At 38.3% G+C, this 24,553-nt stretch overlaps 2 protein-coding genes across 7 annotated transcripts in view; one reads left to right on the top strand and one right to left on the bottom strand.

The window, feature by feature from the left end:
* The window catches only part of CHRDL1 (chordin like 1), a 167,104-nt gene that overhangs the window by 88,447 nt on the left and 54,104 nt on the right, over window positions 1-24,553 (bottom strand). For all 6 annotated transcript variants that reach the window (XM_019660202.1, XM_019660203.1, XM_019660200.1 and 3 more), the window contains exons 3-4: window positions 11,459-11,571; window positions 4,363-4,456 (exon numbers count right to left, since the gene is read on the bottom strand). In XM_019660202.1, coding sequence (XP_019515747.1) covers window positions 4,363-4,456; window positions 11,459-11,571 — 207 coding nt within the window. The remainder of the gene's footprint in view (window positions 1-4,362; window positions 4,457-11,458; window positions 11,572-24,553) is intronic.
* Window positions 17,567-18,170, top strand: LOC109392093 (transcription initiation protein SPT3 homolog). The gene is made up of 2 exons (XM_019660204.1): window positions 17,567-17,871; window positions 18,035-18,170. Exons 1-2 carry the CDS (start codon window positions 17,567-17,569, stop codon window positions 18,168-18,170), a joined length of 441 nt encoding a protein of 146 aa, XP_019515749.1.

A 24,553-nucleotide genomic window follows, 5' to 3' on the forward strand; every position in this document is an offset into this window, starting at 1 on the left:
ATGGAGACTTGGGGAAGTGTTGATGAAAAAATGTTTATTTCCTCTTCAAGGGAATCAGTATAGATTTCTCTCCTGTAATTCTAGAAAAGCAGTCTGCATACTCTGATTTCTACAGTTCAGCAGGAGCTATGGGAGACAACCTCAAATGCAGGTGGGAACCTTGGAAACTGCAGGAGTGGAGATTTTAGAAAGCAAGAGCCATGGAAAACACAGAAACAAATAGGGGGTGGTGGTTCCTCTGTCCCCTCCAATGGTAGATAAGCTTTAGGTTGCCTCGTAGGACTTACCAATAGAGTCCATCACTACCCAGGTGAATGTTCCCTGAAGTTAAGGCTGCTATAGGATAATATTTAAAACCAAAGCAATGGGTGTATGGTTTCCTTGTTTGTTTTTTCTTTTTGACATAGAACTTGTTCATCATCTTAGCTTTAAATATTATATTTTAAGTGAGAACATTTTCATCATAGTGTCTTGCATTGAATTAAGACAGGAAGCTAGCGTCCCTTCCTTTGACCAAACATTCCTGTGGCCCTGAAGGCATGAGTTTCCTCATGCCAAATAACCACTGGGGTGGAAGAAATACAGAGGAGTCATCACATCCATTGCCCTGTCTCAAAGCAGAACTGTGCCAACTCTATCTCGGATGGGGGGGGGGTACCTGCTGATTTCCAGAAATGTGCAGCAGGAAAACTAAAATTCTCCTTAGTCATTTATTTTAGGATTTAACAACCACTGTACTAAAGTTCTTCCTTTTATCAAACTCCATTCTTCTCTACTATGATTTAAACCCATTTACTCTTGTTTTATCTTCACTAGAAAGAAATAATAGCTGGTTTGCATTCTATTTCAATATGGCAGAGAGAGCACATGAGAAAAGTCTGTGCTCTTTTCCAAACAAAAAGTGAGAAATGAAATGTAAAAATAAAAATAAATACATAAACTTTAAAACTGCATAACTATACACAAAAGAAGACTCTTATGGAATAAAACATAGAAGAAAAGTACAGCAATAAGTGGGGGCCAAAACTATATGGTCCACTGGCAGCTGGGACTGGATACAGACAGTTGGGGCTATATTTTGCTTCCTGTGTAAAGCTGAGGACTAGGGTCATACTCCTAACATGTAAACAGGGGCTGATGTAGCTCTACCCACCCCAGGTGTTTCCCTCAAATGGACTCAATGACCAAGGTAGGCAGCTGCTGCTGAGTTCCCATTCCAAGATCATTATCAGGGACTAGTACTACACAAGAAAACAGAGGTAGAGCTAGACCATCTAGTCATGATGAAGTCCAAGCAGAGACACTAATATATGACCTGGTTTAGAACTCAATGAACTATAAGGCCTGAAACAACTATACCACCAGGAAAGAAGGCAATAGAAAAACCCCATGGATGATGAGCTGTTACACAAAAATTTTAGAAAACAAGGAAAAATTTGGAACTAAGAAAAGCTATCAAGAAACCCAACACAAGTAAAAATTCACACCTGAAAAAACATACATATTTGAAAAATCTGAAATGGACTTTAAATATTTAAATACCTAAAGAAATAAAGAAGAGAGTGAGATCCCATGAAACAATGACAGGGGTTTATAAAACAGCACCATGTAGATATTTTAAAATATAATTTTAAAAACTTGGGGAAATACAGTTATTGAAAATAAAACAACAAATAAAATCTGACAGATGGCCTAAATAGTAGGCATTAAAAAGCTAAAGAAATAATTCATGAATTGGAGGACAGAACTGAAGTAATGTGTCATGACAGGAAATATACCAAGATGCAAATAATAAAGGAGACATTAAGAGACACAGAGGATAAATTAGATGAGCAGCAAAAATGTACAGCAAAGATAACTTTGAGAATGAGAAAAAAATGATAGTAGGAAAAGAGGTAACTTTCACAAAAGTAATGACTAAAAATTGAAGAGAAATTTGAGTCCTTTGGCTGAAAAAACTTGTGTGCTGAGCAGGCTAAATAAAAATAAATCACATATAGATATCCCATTGCGTGCATCAAAGAAAAAGAAAATCTCAAAAGCTAGAAATAGGAAAAAACAGGTTACCTACAAAACAATTACAATCAAGCAGCAGACTTCTTACCCACAAAGGAAGTCAACAAACCATTTATTAATATCTTCAAAGTGCAGAGGGGAAATGAACATTCACCTATGATTTTATACCCAGCCAAATTATCATTCAAGAATGAGGGCAAAGTAAAAACTTGTTTATCTATAAGGATTAGGAAACTTTAGTACCACTGCCCACAGAAAGAGCTATTAAAGGTTATAGTTAACAAGAAAATAAATAAACTCACAAAGGAGTGACCTGCAAGAACAAGAAAGAAAAGGACATGAACTGTTGGTTTCTACAATGGGCTTTTTAAGTCTTCAAGACAATGTGTTATTTCTTTCCATTTTCCCTTTTCTGGGATTTATGACCTCATTTTTTTAACACTTTCTTTTCCTTTCAAAACAACTGCTAGCTTATACTAGCCCTTTTTCTCAAAACTTGCTTCCTGTTATGTAGCTGGGGTCAATGACAGCCACGCGCCATTCAGTGCTCTTCCGCTCTATGCCCTGTGTCTGCATAATACCTCAACCTCCATTCCAGGCAAGGACAAGCTCTACATAAAGGTTTGGATACATTCCTATGACATTGGACGACTTTTGGAGTCTTCTGGTGATGGTGGTGATGGGATTTTATAAGGCAGCTATTTGACAAGCAACCAGGCAGATTAAAAAACAAAAAAAGCTCTCCAGATTGACCTCTTTACCAGAAATGTTGCTCCCTTCTACTAGAACCCTTTCCATACCACACCTCTGTAATCTAGTTAAAGTAGAAGAAGCAAATAAACACATATGAAGCTAGTAAGCCCCATTTATTTAGGGATTGATTAAAAAAACCAACCTTTAGGTTGATCATATGCTGATTCTCTCTCTGATATCTTGAAGCATATACTATCATCACCAATACTCAGAATGATAAACCTGTGATATGGCATGATCTTTTGCCACCTGGTAAAGAATCCCCTGTGTTCATCAGAGTGTATTTACTGATGCAGGAAAATATACTTTATATAGATGGTGACAAAAAGTGTTGGGAATTTATTTTCCATTAAACATAATTTCCATTCCTGTGACATTTCAGCTAACTGAGTTTTCACTGAACCTCACTCCTACCCCATTCCTACCAGCTCTGCCCTACCATTTTGGGTTTCTCTCTTATAAATTTTGGAGGTTCTTTACTACTAAAAAAGTGCCATCTATGTATGCCCTAGACTAGTGGTTCTTCACATTTAAAGTCATATACAGCCCCTTTAGGAATACCAGTAAAGCTACAGATCCTCTCTAAAGGAATTTACATCTATCTATCTATCTATCTATCTATCAATCGATCTATCTATATAGTTACACGAAAAACCAAAAACAATTTTAAAGGGTTCCTGGACCCCATAAAGCCCACCCATGGACCCCAACTCTAGAACCTCCATTATAGAGGGAAAGGATGTTCTGGATAAGGAGATGTCCCTAGCACAGGACTAAAAGGCTTCTAATAACAAGATCCCAGACTTAAACAGGACTGAAAGTCTTCTACTAACCAGACCCCAAGACTGTCACTTAGCTTTTGTTAGGATTGATGTTGGGCCCACAGGCATTCTCTGAATCATTCCACACTTGCACCCCTCTTGTGTGGGAGCCAGGCCCCAGTTAGATGTGAACAAAGTATCATTGAGGGAGACCCTGCCTCAGACAAACACCTTAGTCGCAAATCATGAAAGTAGACGTCCTAACAGTCTTGTGAAAAAGTCTCTGCCTGCCTCGCCCTTTTATTTGCTCTTAACAATGTGTATAGAATAACTGCAGTCTGGGGGAGGTGACTATTCGGCAGGCAGGCAGCTTTATATTGTCATACACCTCACTGGTTCAGCTCCTTTGATTTATGAACAGCCCCTCATCATTTAGAAGCTCTGCTTGGATGCAATTCCAGCACTAATTGTGCAGGACACGTGCTGTCATGCTACAACTCCCCTGGTGCCCACTGCCAAAGACAGAAAGAGGCTGTTTATAGCAGAAAAATCTCTGGGCCAAAATTCCCTTCCCCCAATTCATATCCATCTTCAAATGATTAAAAGACCAATGAAAATCTGTTATTGGGTACCCAATAACTTATTAGAGCCTAGAATGTGCCCCACTTGGGCTATAAACAGTATTTAGGGGCCAGTGTGGGCTGCCTAAATGTTCTATTGCTATTTCTGTCTGGAAGTTTCCCTTCTGGGGAATTAAGGAGATGGAATGGCTTGGGTGGAAGAGGGAGGAGGGAGAACTACAGCTGGGAAAGAAAGAGGTGAACCAGTTTACCTGGGCAGCGAGGGCAGCACAAATGAGGAATATGCACAGGAGAGAGGCAATGAAGGCTTGGACATCTGACTCGGCTGCAAAGCACGTTCCCATTCTGAAAGAAAGGAGGCAACAAAGAAAAACTAAATGTCTTTCAAAGGTCACTGGGATCATGCCAGTTTGGGAAACAGTCATGCAGGGACTCACCCAGACAGTGAATAACGCATTCCTGAGAAGCTGAATGAAAGCAGCATTTTTCTTTCCTTTTCTCATCACCAGCACCTCTGCTGGGTTGGCTGCTAGCTTATTGGCATATTTTTCTAAGGCTGGAATCACTACTACTCCAGTTTTCAAAGCCTCGCAATAATTGCGTGAGTCTTCTTCTAGCTTAACTCTGTGGTGTTTCTACCATTGCCCAGCTCTAACTGCATGTTTTTTCTAAAAGCCTAGTCTGATTTCATAATCACCTGCACAGTGCCATGGAAGAGAAAGGATAATGAGCAATGGATGCCCTGAGCTGCTACCCACCCCTGGGCAAGGAGACATCCCTAGCCCATGGATCTTTGATTGTACTAGGCTGAGCGCCTCCTCTCTTCATTTTCCTTTTCAGTAAAAAAATCTTTTGAGAACAAGCTGGACTTTGGAATTGAGCTTATTAGCTAGTATGCCTGGGTGGATCAACAGAGTCCCTGCCTGATTTACAATTACAAGATCCCTAATTCTGACAGCTCTCAACCATTGTTAGAATAAAGGAATACTTTGGGAATGGATTTTGCATTAACATTTTTCATTTATAATTCATGTAAAGTGAGGGTGACTTGAATCTGTCAGGCTGTTGTGGTGGAAGAAGGCGGTGAAGAAGATGGAGAAAGAGAAGATACCGAGCACTTAAGCTGTCAGCACTGGGATCACATTAACATTTTCACTGCCCTACAGACAGCAAAGTTTCAGACTGCAAGAGTTAGCTGTCCATTTCTAATGTGTTGGGTCAAGAATATGACACAATCATACCATACCAAGCAGTAATCAGTCCCCAGATGCTCTATTTAATAGCTCCTTTGGCCATTTAAGAGGCAGGCTTCGTTTATCCAAATCTGAATCACCTTACCACAAACCTTCTTTTTCTCTTGTACTTTTCAGAACAAATTTTTGGACTATTGCATTTGGAAATACCACAGAGCCTCCTTATGTGTCACACTCCTCAGAGCCAGGTGGTATCATCTTGAAGTGAGATCAATGAACATCAGAAACTACTCCTGGCTGAGGTCTAACCTGATTCCTTCTTAATGCTTTATACTGAGTTCTGTTCTAGAGTTAACTGATTAATAAAAATAATGATAATCATAACAATAGTGATGATGATGATGAGAACAGCAATTCAAATTTATTGAATGTTGACTGTGGCCAAGCACTGTTTCAAGTGACTGAAATGGCTTACTGAGTTTAATCTATACCAAAACCCTATGAAACAGGTAATATCATTATCCCATTTTTTCATTTTTTAAAGATCTTTATTAACATATAGCTAACATACAATATTATATTAGTTTCAGGTGTACATCATAGTTATTCAACAGCACCCACCTGGCACTATACAGTGTTATTACCATATTATTGATTCTATTCCCTATGCTAAAGAAGGAATCACCATGATATGTTCAGCAACCATCTGACACTGTACCATGCTATCACAATGTTATTGATTATATTTCCTATGCTGTACATTACATCCCCAACCAAGACTTATTTGTTTTTTACCTGGAACTTTAAACTTCTTATTCCCCTTTATCTTCACCCTTGTCTTTAAAAAAGTTTTCAATTACAGTTGACATTCAATATTATCTTGTATTAATTTCAGGTATACAGCATATGGTTAGACATTTATATAATTTACAAAGTTGTCTCCCTGACTAGTACCCACCTGGCACTACACGGAGTTATTACCACATCACTGATTATATTCCCTATACTTTATGTTACATCCCCGTATCTATTTTATAACTACCTGTTTGTATTTCTAATCCCTTCAACTTTTTCACCCTATCCCCTGACCCACTCCCATCTATCACCCCGATAAATCTAGTACCCACCTACACCAGACATAGTTGTTAGAATATTGACTATATTCTTTATGGAATACCCTATATCCCCATGAATACTGTGTCACAAACAATTTGTACTTCTTATTCCCTTCTCCTTTTTCACCCACCCCCAACCTCCCTCCAATCTGACAACCATCAAAATATTCCCTATATCTATAAGTTTGTTTCTGCTAAATTTGTTTATTTTGTTCTTTAGATTCCACTTATAATTGAAATTATATGACATTTGTCTTTCACTGTCTGACTTACTACACTCAGCACAATACCCTCTAGATCCATCCATGTTGTTGCAGATGACAAGATTTCATGCTTTTTTATGGCTATGTAACATTCCATTGTATACATGTACCACCTCTTCTTTATCAATTCATCTATTCAGGGACACCCAGGTTGTCTTCAAATCTTGGCTATTGTAAATAATGTTGCAATAAACATACGAGGTCAGACAATTACATTTGCGAACTCATCCTAGATAAAGTGCTGCATACCTCATTGCTGAATATCACTATGGTCACCTTTGAAGTACTCCGCTTGGGAAGCTATGCACCAATGCCACTGCCTACTCCACCCTTCAAAGCAATTTTGGAACTCTTTTTCTGGAATGGCCCTCAGAGCTGTCATTCTATTACCCTTGATGTCCTGAATGTCATCAAAATGTCTTCCTTTCAATATTTCCTTTATCTTTGGGTAAAGAAAAAAGTCACTGGGGCCAGATCAGGTGAATGGGGAGGGTCTTCCAATACAGTTATTTGTTTACTGGCTAAAAACTCCCTCACAGACAGTGCCATGTGAGCTGGTGCATTGTTGTGATGCAAGTGTCATGAATAGCTGGTGAAATGTTTAGGTCGTATAACTTTTCCACACAGCCTTTTCAGCACTTTCAAATAGTAAACTTGGCTAATTGTTTGTCCAGTTGGTACAAATTCATAATGAATAATCCCTCTGACATAAAAAAAAAGGTTAGCAACATCGTTGCAACAAGTTTACGAACTTCATTGTCAGGCCTCCTATGTATGAGCACATGCACTTGAAGTAGTGTTTTGGGTATCTTTATATAAATACCCAGAAGTGGGATTACTAGTCCTTCTTTGTCCCTTGTTATAGTCTTTGTTTTAAAGTCTGTTTTGTCTGCTGTAAGTATTGTTACCCCAGTTTTTTGTTTGTTTATTTCCATTTTCATGAAATACCTTTCTCCATCCCTTTACTTTCAGTCCGTGTGTGTCTTTTGATCTGGAGTGAATCTCTTGTAGGCAACATATGTAAGCGTCTTGTTTTCTTATCCATTCAGCCCCCCTATCTTTTGATTGGAGCATTTAATCTATTTACATTTAAAGTAATTGTTGATAGGTATGTAGTTACTGCCATTTTATTATTTATATTTTTTATTTCCTTCCCCCTGTCTTAAAGAAGTCCCTCTAAGATTCCTTGTAAAATTGTTTTGGTGATGATGAGCTCATTTAGATTTTTCTTGTCTGGGAAGCTCTTTATGTGTCCTTTGATTCCAAATGATAGCCTTGCTGTGTAGAGTAACCTTGGATGTAGGTCCTTGCTTTTCATCTCTTTAAATATTTCCTGCCAATCCCTTCTGGCCTGCAAAGTTTCTGTTGAGAAATCAGCAGACAGTGTTATGGGAGCTTCCTTGTAGGTAACTAGCTGCTTTTCTCTTGCTACTTTTCAGATTCCTCTGAGTCTTTAACCTTTGGCCTTTTAATTATGATGTGTCTTGGTGTAGGCCTGTTCGGGTTCATCTTGTTTGGGACTCTGTGCTTTCTGAGCTTGTATACCTATCTCCTTCATGAGGTTAGGGAAGTGTTCAGTCATTATTTCTTCAAATAGGTTTTCAATTCCTTGCTCTCTTTCTTCTCCTTCTGGTACCCCTATCTCGTGAATGTTGTTATGCTTGCTGTTGTCCCAGAGGTGACTTGAACTCTCACTTTTTTTTTATTTTTTTCTTATTGCTGTTCAGACTGGGTGTTTTCTGCTACCTTGTCTTCTAAATTGCTAATTCAGTCCTCTGTTTCATCTAATCTACTGTTGATTCCCTGTAATATAGTCTTCATTTCCATTATTGTATTCCTTATTTCTGACTGGTTCTTTTTAATGTTTTCTATCCATTTTTTTTCCTGTCTCTTTGCTGAAGTTCTCCCTGAGATCATTGAGCATACTTACAACCAGTATTTGGAACTCTGCATCTGGTAGATTTATTGTCTCCATTTTATTTAGTTCTTTTTATGGGTCTCTGTTCTATTCTTTTATTTGGGACATGTTTGTTTGTCTCCCCACTTTGGCTTCCGCCCTGTGTTTCTTTCTGTGTATTAGGTAGGGCTGCTATATATCTTGGTCTTAGTAGAGTGGCCTAATGTAGTAGATGTGCTGTGGGACTCAGTAGCACAGTCTTTCTGGTCACCTGAGCTACGCACTTCAAGTGTGTCCTTTGTGTGGGTTGTGTGTGCCCTCCCATTGTAGTTGAGCCTTGGATGCTGTTTGCACACCAATGGGAGGTACTGCCCTTCAGGCTGATTGGTTGTGAGGACTGGCCTTGACGACAGTGGAGGAATTGTGGTGCAGGGGCTGACCCTACAGAACAGCATCTGCCTAACTGGGTTCTGGTACCTGTCCAATTCACCCCTTTTGTTTGTTGTCTTTGGAGGTGGCTGGGTAATGCTCCAGCTGGTTTTGAAGGTGGCTACTAGGTGCACCAGCCCCAGGGCCACCTGGAAGGGGACTCACCACAGGTCAAGTTCAGCTGCAACCCATACCCCTCCTGGGGCCACCTGACAGAAGCCACAAAGTAATCCACAGATGGCTGCCACCCTCACCATGCTTGGAGGTTCCTTGAGAGGCCAAGCCATGAACCAAGGCTGGCTGCTGATAATGCTGGGCTTAGGGCTGCTCAGCCAGATGTATAGGACACACTCATATCAGATGCCGCTTGTCTGGGTTCCTTGACCTTTGAGAAACTCTAGGAAAGTCTGCAGCATTAGCCAAGGTATTTGGTAGGTATTAAAAAGCCACTGAAAGTGGCTTGGGTATACCCAACAGTTGAGTTGGGTGGGGTCTCTGAATTAACAGGGCATGGCAAAAGTTGGTGTCAACCAGCTTGATGGAGACTCAGATATGGTGGCTGCCTATGTCTGCATGCCCAGAAGGGGGAGGGCTCAACAAAGAAACAATGGTTCCTGCCAGCTACTCTGTCTGGGAGAAAGCTGCCACTCCAGCCCTCATCCTAAAGCCATACAACTCAGTTCCCCCCACCCTTATGTCCCTGTCACCTCTCCAGCTGCTGCCCCAGTGCTGGAGCTCAGAGCCCGTGATTCAATCGTTAAGTCCGTGCACAGTCCCTTTAAGAGGAGCGCCTGGGACTCCAGCCATCCTCCATTTCACTCAGCCACAATCTCCTCTGAGTTTCACAAACAGAAATTATGTGGATTTCTATCCCTGGCACTGGAACCTTGGGCTGGGGAGTCTGGTGTGTCGCTGGGATCCTTTGTTCCTTTTGGGGGGGGAATCTCTGCAGCCGAGATATCCCTCCTGATTTTTAATGATCACATATGGGTGTGGGACCAGCCCGTTCCACATCTCTGCCCCTCCTACCAGTCTTGAGGTGGATTCTTCTGTATGTCCTTAGTTGTAGGGCTTTGGTTCAGCATGATTTCAGGCAATTCTCAATAGTAGTTGTTTAACAGTTTAGTTGGAATTTGATGTGGTCATGATACAAGGTAAGCACAACATTTATGTACTCCTCCATCTTTACAAGCTATTCTCATTATCTCATTTTCAAGAAGAAGCTGAAGGAATCTCAGAGAGTTTAGATAAGTTATCCAATATAACATGGCTCATAGGTGGTAGAACTGGGGTTGGATTCTTGACCTGTCTTGACTCTAAAGCCCTGCAGCCTCTTAACACCACCTGATGACGCCTAAAGGTTAGGTTTCCACATGCTCAAAATCATGAAAGCCCATTTTTCTGTTCAAATAACAAAAGAATCAGGCTTGCAAGTGATTGTTCCTATTCTACCTGGGTAGTAGTAAGGAGTTGCAGTTCTTCCATGAGGTCTCAAGTGAAGGATGGTCTTGAAAATGCATTCATATATGTTCAGAATTCTTAATTCTTAATTCTCAAGGCATCATATTAGGCCTCCCCTCCCAATTGCTTTAGTGCAGTTGTTCTCCACCAGGGGTCATTTTGTTCCCCAAGTAACTTTGGCCATGTGTAGACATTTTTGGTTGTCACAATTAGGGTTAGTGATGATGGCATCTACTACATAGAGGCCAGGCACACTGCTAGACAACCTGTAATGCACAGGACAGCCCCTACGACAATGAAGTATTCTGTCCCTAAATGTCCATAGTGCTGAGGTTGAGAAACCCTAGTCTAGAATATAATGGTGAAGGTTTGTTCAGAAACATGGACCATAGCTGTAGCCCTGGGTCAAGGCCATGGAAAGAAAATAGGACTACCCACATTTTCTATTGCAAAGATGGCATTCAAGCTGTCCAAAAACCTCTCTGAGTGACTCTACAGAGGCCAAGCCTAAGTCAAGGAATTCAAATCATCACCAGGTACAGGCCAAGGTTTCCAACTGCAATCCTAATTACAGTTATTGTCTGAGACAATATAAAATACACTCTCCTAATAAGCCAGTGTATAATCTCTCCTAATCTCTCATTTAAAGGCCAGCCCTACAAATGGTTTCCAAAACTGATTTTGTCTTACAGTTCAGGGATCATATTGAGCTTTCACGCCACTCCCACTGTCAAGGTATTCTGCCCTCTCATACCATGTCCTATATCATTTGGCTAAGAGACCATAAGTATCTGTCCAAATCACAGATACTATGAAAATCAAGCTAAAAGGCAACAGAGGAAGGCAGGAGATGTGTATTTTTTCTTGCAATCTGCTTCTTAACTTCTTTTAGTTTTTTAACACCCATGTTCACTGGCTATCTGGGCACTGAAAACATCTCTATATGTTGAGGAGCAAACTGGTAAATCATGTGCCATGAGGGATTATACCTCTGAGCAGATGCAGTTCACGCAGTAAACCAACCCATAAGGTTCTAGGTAAGGATGCCATCTCTCACCCACTTTGTACTTTTTGTCTTGAAACACGCAGTATGTCTCTGAATCTGTGAAGAAGGAGATGGAGAATATGCTGTTAGAAAACATGGACCAAGTCACAAAATCCAAAGTCAATCACAGGTTCCATCTGTTTTAGTGTATATCAAGGGAACAGGCATAGGGGATATTTACAGAACCCCTACTATTAGATCAGAGTTTTACACACTTTGCTTGTTTGATCCTACAATGACCCAGCAAGGTAGGTACTACTATTCTCTCATGTTATAGATGACAAAACTCAAGGATCATGTAACCAGTAAGTAACTGATGTGAAACTCGAACCCAGGTTTGCCTGACAGCAAAGCCAAAATCTTGACTACTGCTCTGTTAAAATGGTAAGATAAGGGAGCATGGCATGTGTTCGTTTGGAAAAGGTTGTGCTTCCTTGCTTTGGAAAAGCAAGCTAATGTCTGAAAGGCTGATCTATCAGAACATTCTCCGGTACACATTTCCCTGATGATAAAAATTGAAAGAATAAGTAAAAGATAGATAAGCAAGAAATTGGGAGAAGATATTTCCAACAAATAAAGTACTAGCATCTGGAATATTTTTTTAATCATTCAAATCAATAAGTAAAGGACTAACAAATCCAATAGAAAAATGGTTTAAGTACACAAATAGCAAGTTAGAGAAGAAGGAATGGGAACGGGTCATAAACAGGGAAAGATGTTCAACCTCATTTTAAATCAGAGATTCAAATGAAAACCACTGAGACTTCATACACCTGAAACTAATAAACAAAATAAAAAATTTTTTAAAAGTATACTGAGATAATTGTCTTAAGTTGCTTACTGCTTCAAAGACCCTAATTATTCTTTCTAACTACCCTCAAGATAAATACCAATTTACTTTTCAAATCTTTATTTCCAACTTCTGAGTGATGAACTAGGAGTCAGAAAATCTAGGTTTCAGTCCTCACACCCTCTAGCTGTATGGCATTGAGCAAGTCATTTAAACTCTATCAATCTCATTTTTCAACATGTGTGAAATATGGATTATATGTTTCCCTCACAGATTTTGAATGAAGCTCTCTGTAAGTTATAAAATGCTACAAAATGTAGAGTGTTATTTTATATTAATTGATTATTTTCTAGTTAGGAAAGTCATCCATACTCAATGTAGAAAATTGGAAAACATATACAAACACACAAAAAGAACAAAATAAGAACATAAAACTATATAGAATAAAGAAACATTACACACAAATCCAGCGCAAGAAGACAAACACTTTTAATATGCTAGTCATTTATAAATAGCCCAGGGGTTGAAGAAAAAATGAAAAGGGAAATTAGAAAGTATTTTGTACTAAATGAAAATGAAAACACAACATATCAAAATTTGACTGAAGAAGCACATAAAGGGAAATTTATATCACTAACTACCTATATTAGAAAAGGAGAAAAGTCTCAAGTTAACACCTTAAGAAACTAAAAAAGTAGAACAAAACAAACCGAAAGCAAATAGAAGGAATAAAACAAACAAACATAAAATAATGAAATTGAAGGCAAAAAATCAATAGGAAAAAAAATCGATGTGACCATAACCTGGTTCATTAATAAGATCAATAAGATTGATAAATTTCTAGCAAGATGAACAAAGATAAAAAAAAGAGAAGGTACAAATTACCAATATTAATGACAAAAGACAACACTGACTGCATTATAAATCCTACAAATATTAAAAAGATAAAAAGAGACTATTATGAATAACTTCACACCAGTTAATTTAACAATTTAGATGAAGTAGATTAATTCTTTTAAGACACAATTATCAAAGCTCACTAAAGAAGAGATAGATAACCTGAATAGTCCTATATCTTTTAAAGAAATTGTATTTGTAGTTAAAAACTTTCTCACAAATAATACTTCCAGGCCAGAAAGCTTCATTGGTTACTTCGATCAAACAGTCTACCAAACATTTTAGAGAAATGAAACTGAGGGAGTGCTTCCCAAATGAATCTTTGATGTAAGCATCATATTGATACTAAAGCCAGGTAAAGATATTACAAGAAGAAATCTACATACCAATATCCCTCATGAATGTAGATATAAAAATTCTCAACAAAATATTAGTAAATTAAATCAAACAATATATAAAAAGAATAATACTTTATGAGCAATTGGGATTTCTTCTGAAAATTAAAGGCTAATTCAACATTCACAATTCAATCAATGTAGTTCATCATATAAACAAACTGGAAGAGAAAAGCATGCAATCATTGCAAAAGATACAGGAAAAGCATTTGACAATATTCTATATCCATCCTTGACAGAAACTCTCAAGAAACTAGAAAAGGGGCTTCCTCAACCTGATAAAGGGCATCTACAAAAAACGTACAGCTAACATCATACTTAATAGCAAAAGACAATGCTTTCCCCTAAGATTGGGGATTATGCAAGGATGTCTGCTCCACCACTCTTAGAGATACTGGCCAGTGAAATCAGGTAAGCAAGAGAAATAAAAGGCACATATATTTGAAAAATAAAAAATAAGACTGTTTCTATTTAATAGATGATATGGTTCTCTACAAAGAAAAATCTCAAAGAATCTATTTAAAAGTTACTATAAATACGTCATAGAAATGGCAGAGTAAGGTGAGCCTCTTGAAATCTCCCCTGAAATTTACAACAAATTGAACAGCTATAACTCCACAAAGGTCTCCCTGCTCAGCAGACAGGCAAGACTAAGAGACGCATAATTGGATTCATCTAAAGGTGGGCAAATTGGGTGAGCAGTGGAGGAGGGAAGGGGGAAGTGCAGAGATGTGGGCTGGAAGCTGGCGGCAGGGCACAGACTGGAGCTCTTAGATCCCTGCATTCCAGAGCTACAGCCATCAAGGAAGAGGAAAAAGTTCGGACTGCTAGCGCTCCTCAGTCCTGCCTGAGGGGTCAGCATATAACACAGCTGAACCCTACGCTCACGGCAGAGACTTGGGAGCAAAGAGTGAGGGAACAAAGGTGAGAAAGACAGTTTAAGCCCTCACTGCCAAGCAGAGGACAGAAGATATAGGCATGACGCCTAGCCAACCCCTCAACACTCTCCCTGAGCTCACCCCACTCCCACCTTCCCAGTGCTCAAAGCGGAATGGTAGCAGTGTTATGTAAAAGAACAGCATATTTGCAGTTCTGAGAACTACGCCCCGCAGTTATGAACTCTGGGCCCAACTAGTTTCTGCGAAGGGCAGGGAGCCTTGGGTGCAGGATTGACAGGTGGTCGCTGCCATTGCTCAGAGCCACGTCTCACAACCCACACCGCCCCGCCCCAACCTATCTGGGCGGATCCCTGCAGGGGTAAACAGAGCCACTGAAACACACAGGCTCTGAATCTGGGGCAGGAAAAGTTTTGGAATTTCAGAAGCTCTCCACATTCCCCGATGGAGGTGGTGCCCTGAGACCCAGGTTATCTGCTCACAGAGCAGAAGCCCACTTTTCAGCGAACCCCTCCCCACATTGTGTGAGAAGCCTGAACAGTGCAGAGAAAATATAATGCTACACCGTGACAGAGAATAAACAGCTGCAGTGGGAGAGGAAATAAAACATTCCACCAACACCTACTGGAAAGCAAAAGAAAGACCTCCTCCTATCAACCTGTTGCAGACCCACACTTGTAGATGCCTAGGAAGAGAAACAATAATTCATTAGCTGCCATGAATAACCAAGGTAAGAAAGCAGCTCAGAAAGAAAATGAAGTCTCCAGAAAATGAACTTAAAGACATGGAAATATGTGACTTAAACGACAGAGAATTCAAGACTGCAGTTCTGAAAAAACTCAATGACATACAAGAAAACACAGACAGGCACTATAATGAACTCAGAAACACAATCAAAGAACAAAATGAACATTTTACCAAAGTGATTGAAAATTTAAAAAAGAACCAAATATGTTTAATGGAGATTAAGAACTCAGTAAAAGAAATGAAGAATGAAATAGCCAACTTAGGTAATAGAGCTGTCCAGATGGAGGAAAGAATCAGGGACACTGAAGATAGAAATCTGGAAATGACACAGATCAAAGAAGAGAGAGACTTCAGAGTTAAAAGAAATGAAAGAGCTTTACAAGAACTTTCTGACTCCATCAGAAAGAGCAATGTAAGAATAATGGGCATACTAGATGAAGAATAAAGGGAGAAGAGAACAGAAAGTATATTCAAACAAATAGTAGATGAGAACTTCCTAAACTTGGAAAGAGCTGGATCCTTAAATGCAAGAAACAAATAGAACACATAATTACCTCAATTCCAACAGGCCTTCCCCAAGGCACAGTGTATTGAAGCTGTCAAAAATTAATGACAAAGAAAGAATCCTCAAGGCAGCCAGGAAAAAGAAGACAGCAATCTACAAAGGAAAGCCCAATAGATTATCATCAGCTTTTTCAGCAGAAACTCTACAAGTCAGGAGAGGGTGGACACAAATATTCAAACAACTGAAAGAGAGAAAATATGAGCCAAGAATAATATATCCAGCAAAGATATCCTTTAGATATGAAGGAGGAATAAAGATCTTTCCAGACATACAGAAGCTGAGGGAATTTTCTAACACACAACCTGCACTACAAGAAATACTGAAGGAGGCTATTCGACCTGAAACAAAAAAGCAAAATAATACAAAACCATGAGAAGTATTACTAACAGACAGACAGAAGCAGGAAATGGCAACCCCTACACCAAATAAAACATTAAACACTTAAATATAACATACAGGGTGAAGAAGAAAAAAAAACTTAAAAAACAAAAGAGGAAAAACCACAACTTGTTACTGCTGCGCAAAAATAAACTCACAGCATAAATAGGGATAATTTGTGATAACTAAAGCATAAAAGGGAAGAGAGTAAAGGTCTGAACCAGCAAAAGGCAATGGAGAAAGAAAGCATGCTGAAGAAAATGGAATACTCTAAATATGAAACTTTCCTTTACATAAACTTAATTGAACTTCTCAAAAAAAAAATCCAGAACTGAAATATATAACATAAAAAAAGAAGAAACAGAGGGAAAAATCATAGAATACCACCACACTGAAATAATAGACAGCAACCCTTAGACAGCAACAAAAATGCAAAGAAACAATGGAGACACCGTTCTACCAGAAAACCAAACATAGAACGATAGGGAATCCTCATATATCAATAATCACCCTAAATGCAAATGGATTGAACTCACCAATAAAAAGACACAGAGCAGGAGATTGGATAAAAAAATTAAACCCAACCATATGCTGCCTCCAAGAGACATATATCAGCTATAAGGGCAAATATAGACCCAAAGGGAAAGGGTGAAAATTGACACTCCAAGCAAATTGTATTCAGAGAAAAGCAGGTGTAGCTACACTGATATCAGATGAAACACAATTCAAGATAAAAAAGGTAACAAGAGAACCCCCCCACCCCACACTTATCCAAGCATGTCCCGGGCTGCAGCAGCAGAAACTGCACCATCTCTACCCCCATATTCTCCACACGAGACGTGCAGTCATGTCTACAAGTGTTCTTAAAGCAGAGATGAATACTACTACAGCCAGCCCAATGTCTACTGCCAGTTCACGTAGTGGAAGGAGTGCAGTGAAGTCTGTAAGCTTTGCAGCAGAATTACAGTGTATGATGTTTTCTTTAGGTGATGGTAAGTCTCTTTAGGACTTTAGGACTCTTCATGAAACAGCAGTTTAAGTAGAAGATGTGGCACACACTGTTAATTAATCTGTTACCGCAAGCAGCTGAAATTTCACAATTTTGGAGAGCAAGGGAAATATCTGACAAAGATCGTCTGTTGTTGATGTGAAAAGATAAGAAAAAACTTAGAAGACTGCTAAAATACATGTTTTTCTGAGACTACAAATCAAAGATTGTCAAAGGCATAGAGGACGATGATCTTCTGGAAGACAAGTTGAGTGGCAGTAATAATTCAAACAAAAGACAAAAAAAATCGCTCAAGACTTTTTCAACTCTATTGAACAAACAGGAGAACTCTTAGTAATGCTTGATGATGAAATTGATGAAGTTAAACCAGAAAGAATGGAGAGGGCAGAAAGACAAACTCCAATTATGGATTCCGCTCAATATGCAGAATTCTGTGAAAGTCGACAATTAAGTTTCTCCAAAAAAGCCTCCAAATTTCGAGACTGGTTGCACTGCAGCTGCATAAAGATAAAACCCAATGTTGTCGCTATGAAAATTTTAGCATATATAGCATTTGAAACTGTGGCGCAGTTAGTGGATCTGGCCCTTCTCGTGACGCAGGACATGGTAACCAAGGCAGTAGACACCTTCAGCCATGCCATTTCGGCCACCTTCATTCAGTATCACAACTCTGCTGAGGGGTCTTACATGAAGTCCTACCCAAACCCGCCCGAGAATACATCTCCTACACCCACAGGCCCGTCGTCTGGATCCCAGCACTCAGGGAAAACCACATCAGGATCCCTTGGGAATGAGAGTGCTGGACAAGGCTCAGCTAAAACCAAGCAAAGTAAAAAAAAAGAGCACTGCAGCCTGTGGTTTTGAGGCTCACAGCAATACTATCCAGGTCTGCCACATCAGAGAGACCATTCGAGGCTACGGCCACAAGATTGGACCCCTTTCCCCTTTCCCCATTCACAAGTGCCTACCACATGAATGAGATGGCTTCTCTGGCCTCCTGATAGGGCTGGGACTGCAACAGGAAAGGAGGCAATGTTCTAATAAGGTGATGTCTGTTCCCCTCTTTTGACACAATAAAACACAAGTTTACCTTAAAAAAAAGGTAACAAGAGACAAGGATGGCCAATTCATAATGATAAAGGGGACTATACAACAAAAAGACACAATAGCCATCAATATTTATGTCCCCAATCAGGGAGTACCGAAACATATAAAGCAACTACTAACACAACTAAAGGGAGAAATTGACCAAAACACAGTTATAGTAGGGGACCTAAAAAATCATTGACAACTATGGATAGATCATCCAAACTGAAAATAAATAAAGGACTATCAGCCCTAAATGACACACATCATGAAATGGACATTACTGACTTTTTCTTTAAAGTTTCAGGTGACAATTGTTTGCAAAATTACATAGATTTCACGTGTACAATTCTGTAATACATAATCTGTATATCACATTGTGTGTTCACCACCCATTCAGTTCTCCTTCCATCACCATATATCTGATCCTATTTACCCTCATCTAACACTCTCCTCCACCCTATCCCCTGGTATCCACTAAACTATTCTCTATGTCTATGAGTTTGTGTTTCTTCATTTGTCTTGTTCCTTTGTTGTTTGCAGTTTTATATACCACATATCAGTGAAAAGATACGGTTCTTGACTTTTTCTGTCTGACTTATTTCACTTAGCATTATAATCTCAAGATCCATCCATGTTGTCCTAAATCACAATATTTCATTTTTTCTTAGGGCAGAGTAGAATTCTATTGTGTACGTATAACACACCTTTATCCAATCATCTATGGAAGGACACTTTCATTGTTTCCATGTCTTGGCAACAGGAAATAAAGCTGCAATGAACATAGGAACACATATATCTTTACAGATAAACATTTTCAGATTTTTTTGGTAGATATTCAAGAGAGGGTTTGCTGGGTAATATGGTAATTCTATTTTTATTTTTTTTTAATTGTAAGAAGTGCCCCTTTTAGTTGCATATCTGTTTATTTTTTTATTTTTTTTTAGTTTCAGGTGTTCTAAACAGTGCAATATTTATACTTTTTACCCTCACAAAGTGACAATCCCCCTCTCCCAATCCACCGCCCCACTCCTTCCCCCCGACATCGTACATATCTATTACAATTCCAATGACTCCACTCCCCACACTATATTCCACATCCTGTGACTATATATATATATATATATATATATATATATATATATATATATATAAATAAATATAGTTGACATGCAATATTATTCAACGTCAGCTTTAGGTATACAATGCAGTGGTCAAGCCTCTAAATTGTCAGTGAAGTGGCATCCCTAACAGACACATAACCATCTGGCACCTGACAAAATATTTACAACATTATTAGTTATATTCCCTGAACAGTCTTTCATATCCCTGTGGCAATATTGTAGTTACCAATTTATGCTATCTAATCCTTCCTCTTATCACTCATCACCACCACCCTCCCATCTAGCAATCATCAGTTTTTCCTCTATACCTCTGAGGCTATTTCTGCTTACTTTGCTCATTTATTCAGTTCATTAGATTCCACATATAAGTGAGATCATATGGTATTTTTTTGAGATCATATGGTATTTGTATTTCTCTGATTGACTTATTTCACTGAACATAATATCCTTCACGTCCATCCACATAGTTGCAAATGGTAAGATTTCATTCTTCTTTATATCTGAGTAATACTCCATTGTATAAATGCACCACAGCTTCTTAATGAAGTCATCTACCGATGGGCATTTCAGTTGTTTCCAAGTCTTGGCTATTGTAAATAGAGCTACAATAAAAATTGGGCTGCATATATTTTTTCAAATTAGCAGCTTGGGTTTCTCTGGATAGACACATAAGAGTGGAATTGCTGGGTCATACAGTAGTTCCATTTTCAGTTTTTTGAGATACCTTCATACTGATTTCCATAATGGCTGCACCAATCTGCAGTCCCACCAACAGTGCACCAGGGTTCACTTTTCTCCACAGCCTCGCTAGCGCTTGTTGTTTGTTGATTTCTTGATGATAGCCATTCTGGCTGGAGTGAGGTGGTATCTCATTGTGGTTTTTATTTGCATTTCTCTGATGATTAGTGAGGTTGATCATTTTTTCATATGCCTGTTGGCCATCTGTATGTCCTCTTTAGAAAAATGTCTCTTCATATCTTCTGCCCATTTTCTAATTGGGCTGTTTGTTTTTTTGGTGTTGAGTTCAATGAGTGTTTTATAAATTTTGGATATTAACCCCTTATCAGATATATCGTTGGCAAATAACTTGTCCCATTCAGTAGGCTGTATTTTTGTTTTATTGATGACTTCCTTTGCTGTGAAAAAACTTTTAAGCTTGTTGCAATACCATATGTTTATTTTTCTTTTATTTCCTTTGCCTGAGGGGATATATCAGTAAAAATATTACTCAGAGTAATGTCTACAAATTTACTCCCTATGTTTTGTTCTAGGAGTTTTATGATTTCAGGTCTTACATTTAAGGCTTTAATTCATTTTGAATTTGTTCTCGTATATGGCGTAAGTAGCTGGTCCATTTTCATTTTTTTTGCATGTGTCAGTCCAATTTTCTCAGCACCATATATTAAATAGACTATCTTTACTCCAATGTAAATACTTGCTTCCATTGTCAGAGATTCAATGACCATACATATATGGATGGATTTATTTCTGGGCTCTCTATCTGTTCCATTGATCTATGTGTCTGTTTTTATGCCAGTACCATACTGTTTTGATTACTGTAGCCTTGTAGTATGATTTGACGTCGGGTAGCGTGATACCGCCTACTTTGTTCTTATTTCTCAAGATTGCCATGGCTATTTGGGGTCTTTTATGGTTCCATATGAATTTTAGGATTATATGTTCTATTTCATAGAAAAAATGTCCTTGGTAGTTTGATAGGAATAGCATTGAATCTATATATTGCCTTAGGTAGTATTGACATTTTAAATGTATCAATTTTTCCTATCCATGACCATGGTATGTGTTTCCATTTATTTGTATCCTCTTTGACTTCTCTCTTCAGTGTCTTATAATTTTCTGAGTACAGGTCTTTTACTTTTATGGTTAAATTTATTCCTGGGTGTTTTATTGTTTTCGAAGCAATTGTAAATGGGACTGATTTCTGGATTTCTTATTCTGATAGTTTATTATTGGTGTATACAAATGCAACTGATTTCTGCATATTAATTTTGTATCCTGCTACTTTACTAAATTCATTTATTAGTTCTAACAGTTTTTTGGTGGAGTCTTTGGGATTCTCTCTATATACTATCATGTCATCTGCATATAATTATAATTTCACCTCCTCCTTTCCAATTTTGATGCCTTTTATTTCATTTTCTTGTCTGATTGCTGTAGTTAGAACTTCCAGTACTATGTTGAATAAAAGTGGTGAAAGTGGCCAGCTTTGTCTTGCTCCTGATCTTAAGGGGAAAGATTTTAGTCTTTCCCCATTGAGTACGGTGTTAGCTGTGGGCTTACCATATATGGCCTTTATTATGTTGAGATATGATCCCTCTATTCCCACTTTGATAAGAGTTTTTATCATAAATGGCTGCTGGATTTTGTCAAATGCTTTTTGTGCATCTATTGATATGATCATATGATTTCGATTTTTCATTTTGTTAATGTGATGTATTACGTTAATTGATTTGCGAATATTGAACCAGCCTTGCATATCAGGAATGAATCCCACTTGAGCATGACGTATGATCTTTTTAATGTGTTGCTGAATCCGGTTTGCTAGTATTGTGTTGATGATTTTTGCGTCTATATTCATTAGGGATATCGGCCTGTAGTTTTCTTTTTTTTGTAATATCTTTGTCTGATTTTGGGATCAGAGTACTAGTGGACTCATAGAATGTACTTGGGAGCCTTCCCTCCTTCTGTGTTTTTTTGGAATAGCTTGAGGAGAATAGGTATTAATTCTTTTTTGAATGTTTTGTAAAATTCGCCTGTGAAGCCATCTTGTCCAGGACTTTTGTTTGTTTGAAGCTTGTTGATTACTGACTCAATTTCTTTGGTAGTAATCAGTCTGTTCAGAATTTCTGTTTCTTCTTGGTTCAGACTTGGAAGATTGTATGCTTCTAGAAATATATCCATTTCTTCCAGATTGTATAGTTTGTTGTCATATAGTTGCTTATAGTATTTTCTTAAAATTTTCTGTATTTCTGTGGTAGCTATTGTCACTTCTCCTCTTTCATTTCTGATTTTATTAATTTGGGTCCTCTCTCTCTTTTTCTTGGTGAGTCTGGATAAGGGTTTGTTGATCTTGTTAATCTTTTCAAAAAACCAGCTCTTGGTTTCATTGATCTTTTGTAATTTTTTTGCTCTCTATTTCATTTATTTCTGCTCTGGTCTTTATTATTTCCTTCCTTGTACTCCCTTTCAGCTTGTTTTGCTGTTCTTTTTCCAGTTCCCTTAGGTGTAAATATAGCCTGTTGATTTGAAATTGTTTTTGTTTTTTAGATAGGCCTACATTGCTATGAATTTCCCTCTTAGGACTACTTTCACTGCATCCCATAGATTTTGGGTTATTGTGTTTTCATTGTCATTTGTCTTCAGATAGCTTTTGATTTCCTCCTTGATCTCAGTTTTGACCCACTCGCTATTTAGTAGCATGTTATTCAGCCTCCATGTATTTGTGTGCTTTCCGGGTTTCTTCTTATAATTGATTTCTAGTTTCATAGCATTGTGGTCAGAGAAGATGCTTGATATGATTTCAGTCTTCTTAAATTTATTGACACTTGTTTTGTGGCCTAACATGTGGTCTATCTTGGAAAATGTTCCATGTGCACTTGAGAAGAATGTATATTCTATTGCTTTGGGGTGAAATGCTCTAAAAATATTGATTAAATCCTACTGGTCTAAAATGCCATTTAAGGCCACTGTTTCCGTGTTAATATTCTGTCTGGAGGATTGGTCAATTGGTGACAATGGGGTGTTGATGTCCCCTACGACGATAGTGTTACTGTTGATCTCTGAATTAATGTCAGTCATAAACTGTTTTATATATTTAGAAGCTCCTATGTTGGGTACACAGAAGTTTACGAGGGTTATGTCCTCTTGTTGGATTGATACCTTTATTATTATGTAGTGCCCTTCTTTGTATTTTATTGTAGTCTTCATTTTAAAGTCTATTTTGTCCGAAATAAGCATTGTTACTCCAGCTTTTTTTCTCATTTCCATTTGCATGAAATATCTTATTCCATCCCTTTACTTTCAGTCTCTGTGTGTCTTGTGATCTGAGATGAGTCTCTTGTAAACAGCATATGCATAGGTCCTGTTTTCTTATCCACTCAGCCACTCTATGTGTTTTGATTGGAGCATTTAGCCCATTCACATTTAAAGTGATTATTAATAGGTACATATTTCTTGACATTTTGTTATTTATATTTCTGGTCTTCCTTGTTTAGCTTGTTTTCCCCTTCCTTCTGTTTGAAAAAGCCCTTTTAACATTTCCTGCAATACTGGCTTAGTGGAATGAATTCCTTTAGCTTATTCTTTTCTGAGAAGCTCTTTATCTCTCCTTCAATTTTAAGTGACAGCCGTGCTGGGTAGAGCAATCTTGGTTGTAGGCCTTTGTTTTGCATCACTTTGAATATTTCCTGCCACTGCCTGTTGGCCTGCAGAGCTTCTGTAGAAAAGTCTGCTGTTAATCTTTTAGGCATTCCTTTGTATGTAACCTGCTGTCTTTCTCTTACTGCTTTTAGGATACTTTGTCTTTAACCATTGCCATTTTAACTATGATGTGTCTTGGTGTGGGCCTCTTTGGCTTCAGCTTGTTTGGAAGTCTCTGCACTCCCTGGGCTTGTATGTCGATTTCCTTCACCAGGGTAGGGAAGTTCTCAGTCCTTATTTCTTCAAATATGCTCTCAATCCCTTGCTTCTTCTCCTGTTCTTCTGATATTCCTATGATGCGAATGTTGTTGCGCTTGATGGTTTCCCACAGGTCTCTTAAACTATTCGCATTGTTTTTTATTCTTTTTTCTTTTTGTTGCTCCAAATGGGTGATTTCTGCTATTTTGTCTTCTAAATTGCTGATCCAATCCTCTGCTTGACCTAATCTACTGGTGATTCCTTCTAGTGTGTTCTTCATTTCAGTTATTGTATTCTTTAATTCTAACTGGTTGCTTTTTTATGATTTCTCTATCCTTCTTTATGTCCTCACTAAGTTCCTCAAACATTCTTATCATCAATGTTCTAAACTGTGTCTCTGAAAGTTTGGATACCTCTGTTTCATTTAGTTCCATTTCTAGGGGTTTCTTCTGATTTTTTACTCAGTGACATGTTTCTTTGTTTCTTTATTCTGGCTGTTGCTCTGTGATTGCTT

This window comes from Hipposideros armiger, unplaced genomic scaffold (genome assembly GCF_001890085.2).
Source record: "Hipposideros armiger isolate ML-2016 unplaced genomic scaffold, ASM189008v1 scaffold_314, whole genome shotgun sequence".
NCBI classification, from domain to species: domain Eukaryota; kingdom Metazoa; phylum Chordata; class Mammalia; order Chiroptera; family Hipposideridae; genus Hipposideros; species Hipposideros armiger.

Bases quoted from the DNA above. Each gene is read 5' to 3' on its own strand.
- LOC109392093 (XM_019660204.1), top strand. From the start codon at position 17,567: ATGGAGAGGGCAGAAAGACAAACTCCAATTATGGATTCCGCTCAATAT. The intron at 17,872-18,034 runs GTCTTACATGAA...AAAAAAAAAGAG, and splicing joins TATCACAACTCTGCTGAGGG to CACTGCAGCCTGTGGTTTTG.